Source organism: Peromyscus maniculatus, chromosome 4, assembly GCF_049852395.1.
Source record: "Peromyscus maniculatus bairdii isolate BWxNUB_F1_BW_parent chromosome 4, HU_Pman_BW_mat_3.1, whole genome shotgun sequence".
NCBI classification, from domain to species: domain Eukaryota; kingdom Metazoa; phylum Chordata; class Mammalia; order Rodentia; family Cricetidae; genus Peromyscus; species Peromyscus maniculatus.
In genome coordinates this window covers 46,192,886-46,212,143 of record NC_134855.1, presented here as the reverse complement: position 1 = coordinate 46,212,143, position 19,258 = coordinate 46,192,886, and the positions used below count along the sequence as shown (strand labels likewise).

Below are 19,258 nucleotides of genomic sequence, written 5' to 3'. Positions count from 1 at the left end.
TTCTTGTAAGCATTGTGCTCTTTGTTGCTACAAAGCTGAGCATAGTAATAATAATAATAATAATAATAATAATAATAATGATAAATAGAAGGTAGGAGTAGTAACACACATACAAGACTGTGCAATATCAAGTGAAAAATTCTGGGATTTCCCCAGCATATCCCTGTAGCAGGAATCTTAAAAAGTTCTTATTAATAAAATGAAACCTGAGGCCAGTTATTGGGTTGAACGCTGGAAAATCAGAGAGACAGAACAAGCCACAGCTAACCTCACTTAGCCAACTTCTCAGCTGGTCTTGTTTCCTCAGACTGGAAGCCTCTGTGTCCTCATATCTGAATGGCTCTCAGCTGAACTATGCTGCTCAAAACCTAAAAGCTTAACCAGCCAAATGCTTAACCAGCCAAATGCTTCTAGTTTCTGGTCCTCATACCTTATATACCTTTCTGCTTTCTACCATCACTCCCTGGGATTAAAGGCGTGAGTCACCATGCTTGGCTGTATCCTTGAACAAATGGATTTCTGCCTCTGGAATGCTAGGATTAAAGGTGTGTGCTACCACTGCCTATCCTAAGTATCTAGTGGCTTTTCTGTTCTCTGACCCCAGATAAGTTTATTAGGGTACACAATATTTTGGGGAACACAATACTACTACATATCCCCCAATGTAAAAAGGAAGAAAATAATATAGCAAACACGATGGGTTAAAAAGTAAGAATGTTTGGATTTGTAGCTTATTCAAAAGTGTACAATATTACATCAGATGATTATTACCTGCCAGCAGCAGGTACATAATGTTGTACTCAACTTAGGCAGAGATCACAAATGAACTGTATGTGGAATAAAAATTGGTTCTGTGTTTTTATCTTTAAGAGGGTATATCTTGCTTTGCAACCACACCAACACAGAATTTCTGGGTACAAGAAATGCCCTGCTTCAGCCTCTCGAGTGACTAAGAACACAGGTATGGATCATGACACCCAGATCTATAGTAAGCACTTTTAAACTTGGGAAAAATCTAAGACATCTAATAATAATCTTTATCAATGTCTATGATGGTTAGAGTCTAAATACGTTTTTGATACTGAAACAGGAAACTAGAAACCTCTAAGCCAGTCTCTACATATTTTAATCTTCTATTTATGCTTGTGAATGACTCCCCTTGAAACACTGATAGAAACAGTGAAAACTGAATCCTTTAGATCCTATTTTACTATCAGTATTGGGGGAATAGAATGAAGATTGTCAAAGTGATAGGCAGTGCTAACACCTTTTCTTTCCAGATTCTGTTGAATTATAAAAATTTACCTGATTTGAAAGACTTTAACGTGATTATTTCTACTTCATCTGTGGAAGACTTTTTCTCTGTAGTTCTAGGCTGGATAGGATTTGAAGCAAGATATTTAGTAAATGTTGTGTGATTTACAATGCATATCCTTAATAATTCAAGAAAAAAAAGGTATATGTTTTTACCTTAGAGAGATCATCTTTTTCAACCCATGCTAAAAGGTAACAGAAAATGGTCAAAATTATGAATTATAACAATACCCACTCTGGACACATGAAGAGATAAGATGGGAATGGCAGTCATGCAGTACTTGAAAAATGATTTTTAAGTTTTGTCTTTACTCTGGTCAGCATAGAAATATAAAATATGCTGTTGAAATGCATACAAAGTTAATGAAACATACAGTTTATATTACAAAATAATGATAATATACTCAATGGATATTAACTAGAGAAGTGTGGACCTGGGGTGGCAACATTCTGGCTGATGGAGAGACTTGTGATCTACAATAAGAGGAACAAATGATTCCAATGGGTAAATGACGAAGTTGACTAGATGGATTTCCAAGTCATTCTTTAATTTAGTAAGAACCGTGTTTTCTTATTGGTAGAATGAAACGTAGAATTAATTTTTGAGGGTGATAAGTTTCCAAATTGATAAGAGTGGATATACTGTTTCAGAGTAAGAGTTCATAAAATATTCATTCCTTTATTCAAATTTACACAAATATTTCTGACAAATAACTTCAAAGGTTTGTTTTAGATTTATGTATTTATTTTACTTTATGTATATAATAAATGTGCAGCACATGCATGTCCGGTGCCCATGATGGCTCACCATGTGGGTACTGGGTCCTCTGCAAGAGCAACAAATGTTGTCAATGGCTGAGACGTCTCTCCAGCCCCTCAGCTAATGTTTTTAAATAAAAGAATGTTTCTTACCGAGAACTCTTCCTTTTGTGATGTCTTTGCTTTCCTCGTCTCGAGTCCCAGAGGAATGACTATCCCGAAAAACCCTCTCGAAGAATTTCTGTTAAAGTTCACATCAAGAAAGAGTAGCACACATCTTTTGCCAATCCTTTTTCTAAAACTATGTCACGATTGTAATTGTGAAAGCAACTGGACATAAGATAATGCACTAGAGCGGATGCATTTCACTAAAGAACCTGGCATGTACTCCCTAGGCTGAATCTAGGTTTTACTTTCATGGCTACTCAGTCTTTAGTCAAACATGAGCATTGACAGTAACCATAGTCTTTAAAATTCTGATATTTTCTCTCATACAAATATCAACAAGGAAATTGCCTTTAAAATATCTAATACGGGGGTTGGGGATTTAGCTCATTGATAGAACACTTGCCAACAAGTGCAAAGCCTTGAGTTTGGTCCTCAGCTCCGGAGGGGAAAAAAGACAAACTAAAATATCTAATATGTATTTCAGAACAAAAAGAATATTTTTACCACATACACAAATCGTAAACATTCACTTGCTATAAATAAAATATTAGTTATTTAAAATGTTTTAAACAACATAAATTGTTTTTGTTTTAAACTATGATACTCAACTTGAGAACTGAACCCAGAGAATATAACAATGAGAATACACAGAAAATTTCAGATGTTGCTTCATTTAGCTTGCAGAAGTTTACTTTGTGCATGTGTTCGTATACAAGTTTGTGTATGGAGAAATGTGGTATACATGTGAGTGTCCATGTGTTAAAAAGATCAAATCCTGCTATTTACTGACAGAATGTTAAGTGTCATGCTTTCACATAAAGTATCTACATCATTTGGTCCTAACATATTCTTATGGGCACTGAAACCAGTGTACGGCATTAGCATATTTAGTGGTTTCTTTCATTGAGATGAAGACAAAGAGGAAAGATATCTATCTACTCTCACTCCAGAGGGTCCATCATGGATGGATTAGTCACTTATGGGATAATGGAGCTGTTAAATTTCCTAGTCCCTCTTTCTACAAAACACTGAAGTCAACTAGATATCAAAGCAAGGATTGGAAGTTTAACCAAATGTTACTGGCCGATAACATGAAACCATATACTTGACCCCGGGAATGATCACACTCATGGTCTGTAACTGTTAGGTTGCTTGTAACTTCAGCTGATTTTCCATAAGGTTTGATTCTTACATGACCTTTCTGTCATGGAGAAAGTTAACAAATAAGAATGTCACTGTCCTGTCTAAGTTCTATAGTTAGTTGAAATACTTAAAAAATTAAATGTGGAATTATCTACTAAATTTTCAAGGCAGTTTCAAGAAAATTCCACTTGGCCTTTAAAATCATCTTCAATAAAAGCAGACAATACTGGATGAGCAATTGAAACTTTACCAATGGCCGGTTATTTTCTTTGTGATCACATTTTTTTGACTTTTTCTCTGAGGACACTCGTAAGCCTGGTTCTGGAGATAAAATAAACATGTATAGATCATGTGTATATCATGTGTACATGCTGAATATAAGTTACTAATAAGAGTTGGATAAGGTTACACTTTCTATAGCAACTTATAGAACATTATGCATAGAGAACATTATATAGCAACATATACCTATTTAACATTAATGATAATAAAAATGTAATCTATATTTTCTCAAGAAATTATCTCAATCAACTTGAAGGTTTATTTATAAAATAGACCTAATTATGCAAAACATATATGTATCACTTGGATAGATATTGGATGATTTAAAGGTGACATAGAAACATCTCAAAGATTCATCCATAGTTAATCCATTAAACATGCATGAACAAACCCCCAATAACAAAAATTTTTAAATATCATTTGAAAAAATTAATACTCTAAATTATTTTCTACCTCAAAATAACTTTTAAAGTATTCAAAAATGTATTCATCAAAATAATATTGCTCCTGTGTTCACATTTGTCTGTGAACTTGTTCCTTATGCTGAACATGTTTTTGATGCACTACTCTGACAAATGTTTAACATTCTGTTACATGAGTCTTCCTCATTTTGACTCTCTCTAGATTTATAGGGATTGGTTTTCCTGGAGGCTACCTAAATACCATATTCAGAGTTCATCTTACATTCTTACCACATGAAATTATTGACTTATATGCCTAACACTTCTACTCATGGACTGGTTGGTACATATCTTTTCCCCCATTCATTCATTCATTCATTCATTCATTCATTGAGATAGGATCTCCAGTAGTGGAAGAGGAGTGAAGAGAAAGCAGTGTTACAAAATGAAGATGAAAACTGGACAGACTTGAAGTAAAGCATCCAGAAATATTTAGAAATTTATGACATAAACATTAATTTGCACTATAGAGGAATTTTAAAGCACTAATCTGGATTCCTGAAGAACAGACTCTTGCTATCAACATGAACAATTAGCAAATTCGATGAGAAGGACAACAGGATACCTGCCAGCCCTGGGCACTTTACGGATTACGTTCCCATAGTCAATGCTTCATGATTTATATTCCTATGGTTGATGCTAAGGGGCTCAGTCTAATGTTTTTTAGCATTTCTGTGTCTCATTTCTACTGAACCATGTGAGAAACCAGAGTGGGACTCAGGGAGCGGCTCCTTATAGAGGTTATGCTTAGGATGCAGGTAGAATGATTCTGAACCACTCAGAAAAAAAGAAAATAATAGAAAAACAATTATTTGAGAAAGCCAAGGTGAATAGAATGGAAGAGAGGTTAAAGGGGGTGGTTTTGGTCACATTGTTTTCTATAATGTATAAAATACTTGAAACTGACTTAAAAACAAGCAAATAAGGAAAAGTAAAAGTAAAGAAAATTTAAATATAATTAACTCATTTTGAAGGTTGTATGTTTGGATTTATACATTATATCTAATTATATAATATTTTATTTTGTGATCAGATATACATCTGATGACATCACTAAATTAACTGGAAAAAACTGAATTATTAATAAATGACCTAGTGTCAGTATATGACTAAAATGGGCTTTCCTTTATTTATCTTTGAATAGAAATTATCTTGCTGTGTGTCAAAGCTAGTCCAGAACTCCTGGGCTCCAGGACCTGAGACTCTGGGTTGTGTCACAGTATCTGCATCTCTGGCATTTTATTTCTATTTCGACTGATGTTTTTCAGATTATCACGGATACCTGTACCGCATCCTGACACATTTATATATAGTTGTCTTAGACTATGTCCTCAATTGTACCCAGTCCCAGCATGTTTGAATTTTAGGAGCATCTGATAAGCCCCATGATTAACCTTGGTAAGGGCCTATGAGGGACAGATTCTAAACGGATAAATTTAAGGCTTTAAAACAGAAAAGGAGAAATAAAAATCTAAGTTGAAATCCATTTGTCAACATCTCATACATTTTTCTGAAATATGGATGCCAATGATGACACCAGCACTGGGGATGACAGATTTCCCCGTCCTCTGCGGTCACATGGAATTGGGACAGGAACCCTGTGCACATTAACCTTACACCTACTTTGTTTCTAGTAATTAGAACTGGAGTGTTCACCTAACTTGGACGGTCTTGCCTCTGCCTTTTCCATTGCTTCACTTTGAGGAGAATCCTCCACTTCTGTGGTAGGCTGGATGGGTAAGGAAACAAGGCTGATTGTTAAAGTTATATATTTCACATAATATCTACTTAGCAATTTAAGATAAAAATCATAACAGTTGTTACCATTGAGCGTGCATCCTTCTCAGTGTTTCCTACAAAGCAACAGGAATATGATGAAAATATAATCAAAAAAGTAAAGGTAGACAGCATTCAGGAAGACATAGCAAAGAGCAGCATTCTAGTGCTCATATTTCCAAATTATATTTTGGTTTTAAATGATCAAAATCCAATAGGCACTTAGATTAATTTTTTCTAAAAAAAATATTGACTCCTCCATTGACTTACAACGTCATTAATAACAGGATCAAATCTTGGTATCCCTCACCTTGGAATCTGTCTCCTGTGCTTTGGGCCACCCACTAACCTCTACACAGAGGCACATCAAACGCAGAGTGTCTGTTTAGAAACAAGTGACATCTAGCCTGTGTGGTACCTCTTCAGGGCTGAAGCCACAAAAATCAACTCAGATAATGATTGTCAGCTTTTAGTTTCCTGTCCAGGTTCCCAAATGGAATCTGCAAGGCCTGTCCCAGAAACAAGAGAGCCCTGCAGGGTAAACCTTTTCCTGGGTGAAGGAAATTGTTCTAGTGAAGTTCTCCTGCTGTGACCACCAACTTTACCATGACAGCCCATCATCAGGGGAAGCTGATCCAGGAACTGAGGACAGGAACCTGACAGCAGGAGCTGAAGCAGAGGTCATGCAGGAACACTGCTTACTGCTTTCCTTGTGGTTTGCTCAGCCGCTTTCTTAAACAACTCAGGACCACCTGCCCAAGAGTGGTGCCACTCACAGTGAGCTGGGCCCTCCCAAGTCAATCAGCAATCAAGAAAACGCCCTTGAAGACCTAGCTAAGGGCAGTCGGATGGAGACCATTCCTCAACTGACATCATTCTTCACATGACATTCTAGAGTGTGTGTCCAGCTGACAAAAATCCAGGCAGCACAGCAGTTATCCATGATGTCAGGGCTGTCTCTGGAACACAAGCCATCATCTCCTGAGAAGTGTCATGTGCTCTCAACCAACAAGGATTCTCTTCAGATCATCTTACAGAATCAGAACTGGCACAGTGTCCATCTAGACCATGACTCCTGAGTTATACAACCTTTTCAGCCTGCCTGAGATTATCTGTACTTAAATCTGTCCCAGGACCCTGAAGATAAGCCATAGACCTCTAGATTCCTTTATGTGGTCCTCTTTCCAATGTGTACATTTATATTTCTATGATTTCTGGAAGCCTTGCTCCAGATGGATTTGATGACCTGGGATGAATGTGTGACGTCGGGGCCATGAAGAAATTGTGACCCCCTGTCCTTCAAACAAGTGGCCCCGATAGCCTGGGCTGTTTTTATTTATACAGTTTCAATGGTTTGCATGAAGAGTTTTACAATCAGTTTTTACCCCCTAAGTTTCTAGCACTGATTACATGTCCTTCTCCCTTAAGTTCTTGGAGTACTGGAACAGTTGTTAGGATTCAGGCACTGTGGGTTTCTATGACTCTGCTTCATTCCCTGCTTCTAGACTGTTGTCATGATGTCATCTATTGAATCACATTTCTCAAAGACTCTTGTGGTTAAAATCATTCTTTCCAGAACGGTTATGCACATATGTAATATTAAACTGCACGACCTACTGTGACTCGTTCAGGCCAGCAGCAGGCCTAGCTTGGTGACAGCAAGAAGGGCAGGTAGCACATTCGCTCCTGGGGTCAAGCCCAGAATCAGGCAGCGAACTCGCCACAGGCTTTGCCAAATGGGTCAGGGTCTCCAGGGCTTTGCCACAAGGAGAGCCGTTCATGCTATTCTCAGGCCTTGTTCCTCAAAGAAGTCACATGGCTCCCACTGTCCGATTTTCACACTTACTGGGAACATTACTATTCCTATTGGAATGGATAGCTATGCGTGGGTCTTTGGGGCGACTGGAGGTTTTGCCCTGAAACTAGTTACAAGTAAGGGCAGCAACGGGACAAGAAACACACTGACAGAAAGTAAGACTTGAATTCCTAAATTTGAATACTAAGTGTGGTTTCCCTCATGGCATCTCCACACATACATGTCATTCGACTTTGTCTCTGTTTACAGATGCACCATCTCCTCGCTTGCACTTAACGGGTGCCACTTAGAAGTTCTGCCTTACTTAACAGTCAACATGAGAGTGTGGGCAGATATATTTTAGTAAGGGGTAAAAGCATGAAAGGGAGTAGTAACAGAGGGGCAGTCCTATGTGACTCATGTGTCAGCCAATAACATGGAGGTGGTTAAAGATGTCATTATCAGCATGCCAGTAATGCCAGAGAAGTGGTCCAGAAGAGAAGGTCAAGGATGCAGATGTGGGCATAATCAGCCTTACACTGAATGATGAAAGCTTGGAATCTAGGCTGTTAATGTTCCAAAGCATGCTTTTCCTTCACATTTTCAATGGTGATTTATCACTCTAAATGTGGTGATGATGGATGCGAAGTTCATAGGAATAATTAGAGCCAGGAGAGTTAATAGAAAACAGAATAACAAAATGAGGATGAAGCTGACCAAAATTGAAGTAAAGCTTCATGAAGCATTTGATACAAATGTCTATTTCCAATGCAGAGTGACTTTATTAACATTTTTTAAAGTGAACAAATGTGGTTTCCTGAAGAATTCAAATCTGGTCATTAATATTAAATACTTGTGCAGCTCACATAAGCCAGCTCAGCCGTCAAGGTGCTTCCTGTGAAGTCTGATATCCTGAGTTGCATCCCAGGAACTAACATACCAGAAGGAGATAGCTTATTCCTATCCATTGTCCTCTGATCTCCACACATGTGCCGCTGTATGCATGATCCCCTGCGAGCATGTGCACACACACACACACAAATGAACAATATGCAATTTTTAAAAACTAAGATGAGGTATGAGGGAACATGTGCAAACCATTTTCATTGCTGATTTTGTTGTGGGTTGCATTTTACTCCACAATGTTGAAGGAATGCATTCCCAGACTTTTCATTAAGTGTTCTACTTCTAATTTTCACTGAACTCATCAAGAACTAAGAACAGCTGAAGGGTAGCCAGGTATAGATTGTATACTTGTGGTAGTTTGAAAAAAAAAATAGCCCCCAAAGGGAGTGGCACTATTAGGAGGTGTGGCCTTGTTGGAGTAGGTGTGGTCTTGTTGGAGGAAGTGTGTAACTCTGGGGAGTGGGCTTTGAGATCTCTTTTCTCAAGCTTCAGACAGTATGACAGTTAGTCAACTTCCTGCTGCCCTCTCGTCAAGACATAGCCAGACACCATGCCTGCCTGCATGCTGTCATGCTCCTGGTTATGATGATACTGAACCTCTGAAACTGTAAGTGAGCCACCCCAATTATATGTTTTCTCTATAAGAGTTGCAGTAGTCATAGTGTCTCTTCACAGCAATAAAAATCCTCAGACAATACTTAACATGCAAATGGGACTGAATTTAACATGGGCTCAGAAAAAAATAAAATAAAAAGAGTAGTTTGCGCCGGGCGGTGGTGGCGCACGCCTTTAATCCCAGCACTCGGGAGGCAGAGCCAGGCGGATTTCTGTGAGTTCAAGACCAGCCTGGGCTACCAAGTGAGTCCCAGGAAAGGCGCAAAGCTACACAGAGAAACCCTGTCTCAAAAAACCAAAAAAAAAAAAAAAAAAAAAAAAAGAGTAGTTTGCATAGTCAGATGATGGGAGGCAGGATGAGGCAGAGAAGGATGCAAGTATAATGAGGTGGGCATCATCAAAATTACATGAAATGGTTAAAAATTTTAAATCATTAAAAAATGATTAACGAAAAAAGGAAAATAAACATGACAATATGAAGTGTATTGGTTTGATTTTAATCATTAAAACCAATTATATAATGCTATGTTTTATGATCAGATACATAGCTGATGAGATCACTAAATTAGCTAGTAAATAACTGGGAATCAGAAGACCTGGTATCCTGGTAGAATTAAAATAGATTTTTCTGTTGTTTATAATAGAGGGTCTCTTGCTATATATCAAGGTTAACCCACAACTTCTATGTTGGGGGAATCTTTTGCCTGACTTCCCAAAATTTGGGACCACAGGCTGTATCACAGCACTTGAACCTCCAGCATTTGTCTTTCTTTCCTATTTTATTTTATTTTATTTTTTTTCAGGTTATCATGAAAGGTAATGCTTCTTGCTGGGATAGTCATACATAATTGTCATTAGGCTTTGTTCTCATTTGTTCCACACTGCAGGCAGTTTTAAACTTTGGGAAAACCTAAAAAGTCTTATGATTAACCTCTTTAAATGTCTATGAGATTCCAAACTGGTAAATGTAAAGTATTAAAACGTGAAAGAGTAAAATTTAAGTCAAAACTTCTATTTGTCAGCATGTCTTACATGTACTAATGAAGACCTTTCTCTGAAATATTGATGCCTGAAACAACCATTTCATTGGCTATGACAATGTACACCATCTCTTTGCAAATGGGTAGCATTAAGAATGGGAAGCCTGGGAGCATTAATATTTCACCTACTTCTTTTCAAATAACTTAAACTGGAAATTTTACCTGACTTTGATGGTTTTGCCTCTGTCTTTTCCACTTCTTCACTTTGAAGAGAATGTTTCACTTCCGAGGTAGGCTGGAAGGGCTTTGAAAGAGGGTAATTGTTAAGTGATGAACATTTCATACAGTGTCTGCTTAGTAATTCAAGAAAATTATAAAAAGTCATTACCATTGAGCAAGCGTCTTTCTTCATTATATCTACAAAGCAAAAGAAGATGCAATCAATCCATGTAGACAGCAAAGGGGATCAGCATTCACAAAGACACAGAAATGAGCAGGATTCTCGTGTCTGTGGTTCTAATCAAGTATTTTAATTTCGGTAACTCATCAGGAAACAATAGGTGCTTAGAAACTGTGCTAAAAAGCACTAATACCTCACTTAGTCCTGCAATGCAAATGAAAATGTGAAAAATCCTCGACATCTCTCCATTTGAAATCTTTCTCCTGTGTCTTGTGTAACCTACCAACTTTGGCACACAGGCATATTAAACACTAAAGAACTGTCCTCCTAAATCATAGTGATGCCTAACCTATATCATTCCTCTTCAGGGTTGAACTCACAAAGAGTAACTGAGACAACTTACCATCAACTTTTACAGTCTCCCATTCAAGTTTCTCAAATGGTACCTACAGACTCCTACTTATCCTGTGAAACCTTTTCCCTGGGGACAAAAGAGCCTTGCATGATTAACCTATTCCCTGAGAAAGGTAGTAATCCATGATGGCAAGGCTGTCCAAGGAGCATGAGCAATCATGTCCTGAGAAGCAGCTTGTCCCCTCAACCAACACAACTCTTTATTTATTTATTTATTTATTTATTTATTTATTTATTTATTTATATTTTATTTTACAACACCATTCAGTTCTACATATCAGCCACGGGTTCCCCTATTCTCCCCCCTCCCACACCCTCCCCTTACTCCCAGCCTACCCCCCATTCCCACCTCCTCCAGGGCAAAGCCTCCCCCGAGGACTGAGATCAACCTGGTAGACTCAGTCCAGGCAGGTCCAGTCCCTGACTCCCAGCCTGAGCCAAGTGCCCCTGCATAAGCTCCAGTTTTCAAACAGCCAACTCATGCAATGAGCACAGGACTTGGTCCCACTGCCTAGTTGCCTCCCAAACTGATCAAGCCAATCAACTGTCACACCTATTCAGAGGGCCTGATCCAGCTGGGGGCCCCTCCGCCTTTGGTTCATAGTTCATGTGTTTCCATTCATTTGGCTATTTTTTTTTCAATAATTGAGTAGAACCGAAATTTATTATAAGCCACAGTCGTCCTAGGGACCTCCATACTATATATATAGCCTCTATGGTTCTATGGGCTGTGGTCTGATTGTTCTTTATTTTATATCTAGAATCCACTTATGAGTGAGTACATACCATGACTGTCTTTCTGGGTTTGGGTTACCTCACTTGGGATGATTTTTTCTAGTTCCATCCATTTGCCTGCAAATTTCATGCTTTCATTGTTTTTCTCTGCTGAGTAGTACTCCATTGCCAACACAACTCTTTTCAGATCACTTTACAGATCAGAACTGGCACAGGGTCCTTCAGACACACCTTAACCATGACTTCTGAATTATACACCCTCTTCAGCTTGCCTCAATTCTGACATTACTTGTACCTAAATCTGTACTAGGACCCTGAAGGTGAGCTTGGTATTCCTTTATGTGTTCCTCTTCCCAATAAGTGCATTGACTGAATATTTTTCTGATTTTCACACTTACTGGAAATCTTAATATTCCCATTGGGCTGGGTGGCTAAGTATAGCTCTTTGGGGCTGCTGGAACTTAGCTCTGAAGCTAATTATAAGTAAAGACAGTGATAGAACAGAAACATGTTAATAGAAAATATGAATATGCACTTTATCAGTTTTAAAGGTAATATACAAAGTAATACATTTAGTCTTGACATTTCATGATACAGTCCTCTTGTTTTTCCCTTCACATTACCCTTCCCCATTCCTCTCAGTCCTCCTCATGCTAATCCTCTCCCTCCTCCCATTAGCATGCCTTCCTGCTTTTTTACGCCATGTGTGAGGAACACACAGTAAATAAAGTACATGGTTATGATTTAGGAAGTATGATTTTGTTCCCAATGGACATAAGGAATACAGAAATCATGCATATATCAGGGTGAACAACACGGTTAATAGAAAAAATATGATCTCCATGAAGAAGAGCTGACTATGAGCCCAGGTGAATAAATCTCAATGCTAATTATAGAACGTTACATCATATATAATAATATTCGCTTACTAAATTCAGTACGCTCATTCCAATATTTCAGAAAAAAATCCATTTTTTAAACAAATCCAATTTTAATGCAACAATCAGGCAATTTTAAAATATTTTTTCTTTCTATATAATGATATATAAATTTCAAGGAAATTAAATAAAAAGATTATTTTGGATTAAAATTTTCATGTAAGTTTTTTTAAAGGATTCTGATCTCCAAGCCCGTAGAAAACAAGTTAAGAAAAATACCAATTCCATTTACATTTAGTTTCAATTTTCCCAGTAATTCACTATCAGAACTCTTACCTAAACATGTTTGTCTCAGTTCCTCTTCATCATAGTCGATAAGTAGTGTCCTACTGTCATGGACCAAAAGAATGGTAAATCAATTCACTAGTTCGATGTTGATATGAAAACACTTACCTGTCACATTACACTTAGAGAAGTATTTCAGGCATTATCCATGATACTATCAGAACCTTTAAACATATGCTACAAACATGTGGATTCTGTATTTTATCAAGCTTATAACTGAACAAGAAAAAAATGAAGCAGGAGGGTCATGAATCAAAAGCAATCCAACTCCATACATGAACTAAGTTTTCTCAGCATGATGGAAAGCATCTTGAACACAGAAGAAATCTTATATTTGTAGCCAATAGCTGCTTGTTCTTGGACATGTTATTTCTATTAGGCTTAATGTCTTCCTCTAAAAAATAATGACTTTAACTGTTTTTGTATACCAGGCTGATATGACTAAATAAGGTAATGTAAAGTATGCATGACAAATAGAAAAGCAACAAGATCATTTGTCTCTTTAGGCTGAACTGTCTTAGACTCCCAAACAATCTTCAACGTGTATTTTCTTGAAAGATCTGATATTCTTATATTGGCGTTACCAAAAATATTAAGGCCTATTTTTGTTTTTACCTATTCTATTCTTCATCACATAGTTCAAAGAAAATCATCCATTTAACATTTTAAAATCTAAACAGCTAGTTAACAACAATGTGAAATTATTCATACCTCAAATGTATAGATTATATTTGGACTAAAGATGCAAAATGCCTAGATAGTGAAGATAAAAGTCTAAAAATTCTGGAGCTAGTAAAATACTAGTATGGACTTGATATCAATATACAGATGTCAAGTGATTTTTTTGCAATTTTCAATTCAACAATATGTCCATGTCCTCTCATATCCCACCATACCCAATGGCACCCAATGTCTTGGTGCCCCTGGTCTAAATGACTCCTGGCCTTTCAGTCCCCCATATAACCAGATCATCCAATGCCCCCAGACTCACAAAGACTTCCAGTGACCTCAGATCCCCAAAATACTTTCAGGTCCCTCAAATTCCAATTCCCAATTCACTCAGGTCTTCAAGTGCCCCAGGGTCTACCAGGTCTCCAAATGTCCTTCACTCAGGTTTCTTGGTATCAACAAGTGGTCCATATTTCCCAGACCCCTGGCATATCCCAGCCTCCTTAGGGTATCCAGGGACTCCAAATGTTCCACTGGTCCTATCTCTCTGGAAGTAAAAGGCGGGGCACACTATGTGGCAAAGGCAATAGCAGCAGCTAGAAAATGGAAAATGGTAACACTCAACCTCCAGAGATCACATGGCCCTGGCAGAAAGGATTAACATGCACTGGGAGCCGGTGTCCATGGAATTCTGGGAGTAGAAGTCCTTTTGCTGAGTATGTATGTATTTCCTTCAGATGATGTTGCCCATAACTCCACAAGGCTCAACTCTGGGTTTCTTTTGGTGGGTATCATTATGCATTCTCAAAACTAGGTAGGGTTTTACAAAGTTTCTTCACCTATAGAGGTTGAAAAGTCCTAACCTAAGAATAGTAATATAGTCCTTCAATAAAATACTTGCCTAAATCATGTGAAGTCCTGGGTTCAATTGCCAGCATCCACCCCCACCAAAACAAAAATTCAGAGACAAAGAATCCTGTGTCCATTGCTACTTCTAATTCATGTAGAGCTTTGATTAGTTTCTGGATGATAGGGTGGATTATGTCACTGCCATTACAAGACAACCTAAACTAAATATATAAGATGTGGTATTAGTAATTACTTTGTATCTCCATTTAATGTTAGCAAGTAAATGTGAACACTTACACTTTGCTTTTGCTTTCAACAGCATAACGTTTAGCTGTCCATCCAAAGGCATCTTGCTTAAAGGTATCGATACCTCTTTGAAGAAGAAGTTTGATGATAAGTTCTGACCCACACCTTACAGCATACATAAGGGTGCTTCTAAAAGAGCAGAGGTAGAGTCCGGCTGTTACGTAATTTAATAAAGTTGTTAAACACCTCATTGAATATGTTTTACCAGTTTGAAATATTGCTTGTATATGTAGAACTGACCATCTGCTAACAGACATAAACATCTTGGGAGCTCAAATGTTCATCCTGTAAATTATCCCTCAGACAAATCAAGAAAAAATAAACAGAAAGCCTGTTTTCCCACTAAGGTAGAACAGTAGAATTTAGAACCCCATGTCCTCTCTTTCACAAATACTGAGGCTATTTCTCAAAGTAGGTGAATATTTAAGTAGAGAATTTTTTGTCTCTTTTTTAGTCTGACATAATATATTGTAATTCATAAACTAAAGAGCAAAGGGGAAAAGCTTATTTGCATGATTAACATAATAATAGTATAATTATAAAATAAGTGATTCTAATAATAATGGTAGCAATGACGTTTGTAGCAGATGACCAGGTGCTAGAACTACATAATACATAATACATACTATGTCCCAGCATAACCCTGCTTTTTGAATCAGGAAGTAAATCTAGCAATGTGCAACATTCCTGAGGTTGTACATTCAGGAAGTGTGGAGGCTGGAATATTGAGATTTTTTTTTTCTTGTCACCCAACTGTGATTTTTACTCATCCAAACTTATTCAATAAAAGTTTTTTGTTCTTTTGACCATGCCAAATAATAAAATTTCAAAATAAATTCAAAGGGGAAAAAGTAGAGTACCATGTGGTAATAGGAATTAACAGTTACTGAGAGATAACCATACAATATTTTGCAAAGAAATTTAATGCAAAGAGCCATCCAACAGATTGCCATTTTTAAGGAAACAGTATATGAGGAGCATGGGTTACAAATACTATTAAGACATTAAGAGTCACACTGTTATTAAAAATTAAAATTAACACCTTAAAAACAAATTAAATATGAGACCTAGTTAGCTAAATAAGTTGCCCAAATGAATAAGTTGCAATACAATCAATCAACATTATTTTGTATTATCAGGAGATATAGACCCTATTGTATATTGTCTTTTTGTTGTTCACACTGAACACTTTCTTTTGTACCAAACTGATGGTCTAGGTTAAAGTTATCTCAGTAAGTAAAGGTTACATTCTTCTTCCTATGTGTTTAACACTGTGGCTTGGGTGATAGTTACAGCACCAAACTCACTAACTTTATTGAAGTACAAGGACTTTTGTTTTTGTTTTGATTTTGTTTTCAAGACAGGGTTTCTCTGTGTAGTTTTGGTGTGGATCCCAGATCTCATTCTGCACACCAGGTTAGCCTCAAACTCACAGAGATCCGCCTGCCTCTGCCTCCCAAGTGCTGGGATTAAAGGTGGGTGCCACCGCCTGGCTAAGGTACAAAGACTTTTTTACCTTCCCAGAAAGTCACATGTTTTTGTGTTGGCTCCCTTGTTAATTAAGAATTCTGCCATCTTCTCCTTGTTTTGTTTCAGAGCAAGCAAAAGTGGTGTGATCTTGTTCTGTCAAAACAAAATCAGTGATGAATTGAAATTAATAAATTCCTTGAGCACATAATCATAAATGCCGACAATAAATGACTGGCCATTTCTTCCTCAACCCACTGACTTCCACGTGGGCTCCCCCTTTTCCGTGAAATCCCCCTACCCAGAGTGAGCACATATATTCACTCCCAAATCCATGGCAAACATTTCCTATTGCCACAGATTTTTGCTTTTGTCAAAACATGCATACTGGCATTTTGGGGCCATGTGATTGTTCCTGTTTAAAAAGTTTCTTGATTCTGTATCTTTATTTCAACAACCCACAACAAAGACCACAATAGCAAAAACTTTCTGTATTGTTGCTTGCAAATAAGCTAAACTTCCTCGCCTATATTTTCTTTCTCTCTGCATTACAAAGAAAGATCTCTTTTCCAGACATTTCATGACCCAACAACAAGACTGCATGACTACCTGTCCGGGAATGTGACACAAAGAAGAAGAAGAAGCGGAGGAGGAGGAAGAGGGGGAGGAGAAGGAGGAGGAGGAGGAGGAGGAGGAGGAGGAGTACAGGTCCTCCATCAGGGAAATCCCCTTTATTGTTTATAACTTCTACTCTTTTGAAGCTGCCTTTTATGGCAGACATTAGCATTTAAGGATGTAGAGTTCAAGGGACACAATGTTGAGAATTTTGAGATGCAGCAGACATTTCATGCAATTGCAGAGAAACTTAATTCCCTTTTATGTGTGGTACCAGATCCTAGGACACCAATATCGGCATTTCAGAAAATGGGCTCTCACTTAAATGAACAGGCTTTGAAAGAACTTTGCTTGCTCTTATTATAAAATGAGAGTCTTATTTAACTGTAGAGAGCTCAGTAGGAAATTTCATTCTCAATTATGATAATATTCTCAGGCCTGATGTGGTGGTGCATACCTTTAGTCCCAGGACGTGGGAGGCAGAGACAGGCAGGTCTCCATGAGTTCAAGGCCATTCTGGTCTGGATAGTGAGTTCCAAAATGATGATGAAGATGATAATGATGACAATGATGATGTTCTCATGACTCGGAAGCACAACTACTTTTGGGCTTTTTTTGGTGGCGGGGGGGGGGGGGTGGTGTGGATTGTTACAGTTGGTTTTTGCCTTTTGAAACAGAATTTCACTATGTATCCCAGGCTAGCTTCTTGTGCTCATGGTTCTCCTCTGTTAATCTCCTAAGTGTTATGATGCTAGGATTTGTGACACCATGCCTTTTTCAAATGCTATTTTTAATCTGGTTTCATTTTAATTACTACTTCAAGCTGTTTTTGAGAAAAAAGACAATGGTTTTATCAATAATAATTCTAACAATGATCTATACATATTTCTTTTATATTGAGGAAAGCCAGTAGATCACCTTCCTTGGTACAAAATTATGGTGATATTTTATTTGTATTAAAATGTTATTTGTATGTTAATAAATAAAGTTGCCCCGGGGTCAGAGCTATTAGCAAGCCATAGGAAAGTAGGGCAGTGGTGGTGTAGGCTTGTAATCCCAGCACTTGGTAGGCAGAGCTAGGTAAGTCTCTGTGTGTTCAGGGATACAGCCAGTATTGGATACACATCCCTTTAATCTCAATACCAACCACAGAAAACCTGGAGATCTATACAGACAGGCCATGATGAGGCAGTCATATGGTTGGGTTTACAACCAATGAGAAGGCAGAACAGAAACACTATAAAAAGACAGACACACAGGAAGTAGCTCTGGTTCGGAGAGGTAGGACCACCGCAGAAGGAAGGGTAAGGTTTTAGCTCTTAGCTCTGACCTCTTGGCTTTCTTCTTTGCATTGGTTCTGTGTTTCTTATTTAATAAGACTGTTGGTTACATCTACATTTGGTGCCCAAAGTGACAAGAATCCATTAAAAACCGCTTGGCTTGGCTTGGCTTGGTGGCAGGTCCGGTTTCCGGCCTGGGCGGCCTGGCTCCCTAACTCGGGCCCAGGTCTGACTGACCCGCAGCTGGAGCTACTTGCAACTGCTACAAACAACTCAGGCCTGCCCTACCAAACAGGGCCCCTGCCTGTAAAGCCAAGGCTTGATTCGGCTCAAGCAGCTACGCTTTCTTTCTCTCTCTGGATTCATACCTCGAACACCAGGTGGCTGTTTTGAAATTCCCTCAGATTTCTACTGTTCTATGCAGACTTGGTAAGTCAATTAACATATCCATTTAAAAAAGAATTTTTTTCTACATTAAAAAAAGGGGCTTTATGTGTGCATTGGAAGAAAATTGGGCTTTGTTTGAAATTTTAGGCACTCTGACAATGGAACAACTATATGAGAAGATTAATATTGATCAAATTATTCAATTTATTAGTTTTCTTATCCTCATTTTACTATTTAAAATGATAGTCAATTTAAGTGCCAGGATAACAGTCTTAGAAAAACTTGTTAAACCTGTAAAAATGAATTATAGAGAAATTCAAATTCAGACAGAAGAAATTAACAGTGAAGTTGTTTCAAAATTGGATCATAAGGTTACAGAAAATTCAGGAAAAAATATAAAGAAAAGTTTTTGGCAAACTTCTATTAATGAACAAAGACCAAGACTAACAATAAAAATAAATGGTGTTTCGTTGTCTGGTCTGGTAGACACAGGTGCAGACATTACCATAATTGCACCAGAATTTTGGCATCCAACTTGGCCTCATCAGGAGGTAAACGTTCAACTCTTAGGAATTGGGACATTATCTCGAGTAAAACAGAGTGCAAGATGGCTCGAATGTATAGGTCCAGAAGGACAGAAAGGAAAATTAAAACCATATATGGCTAACATAGTTATGAACCTGTGGGGTTGAGACTTGTTACAACAATGGAATA

General features: G+C 37.8%; 1 protein-coding gene across 1 annotated transcript in view; it reads right to left on the bottom strand.

Moving 5' to 3' along the window:
* LOC102905426 (uncharacterized) overlaps positions 1 to 19,258 on the bottom strand; it is a 163,945-nt gene that overhangs the window by 132,742 nt on the left and 11,945 nt on the right. Inside the window, exons 4-14 of the mRNA XM_042275419.2 lie at positions 16,312 to 16,418; positions 14,787 to 14,924; positions 12,963 to 13,015; positions 10,588 to 10,616; positions 10,422 to 10,503; positions 5,952 to 5,980; positions 5,784 to 5,856; positions 3,635 to 3,705; positions 2,227 to 2,314; positions 1,471 to 1,499; positions 1,306 to 1,375 (exon numbers count right to left, since the gene is read on the bottom strand). Of these exons, the coding sequence (XP_042131353.1) occupies positions 1,306 to 1,375; positions 1,471 to 1,499; positions 2,227 to 2,314; positions 3,635 to 3,705; positions 5,784 to 5,856; positions 5,952 to 5,980; positions 10,422 to 10,503; positions 10,588 to 10,616; positions 12,963 to 13,015; positions 14,787 to 14,924; positions 16,312 to 16,418 (769 nt within the window). The remainder of the gene's footprint in view (positions 1 to 1,305; positions 1,376 to 1,470; positions 1,500 to 2,226; positions 2,315 to 3,634; positions 3,706 to 5,783; positions 5,857 to 5,951; positions 5,981 to 10,421; positions 10,504 to 10,587; positions 10,617 to 12,962; positions 13,016 to 14,786; positions 14,925 to 16,311; positions 16,419 to 19,258) is intronic.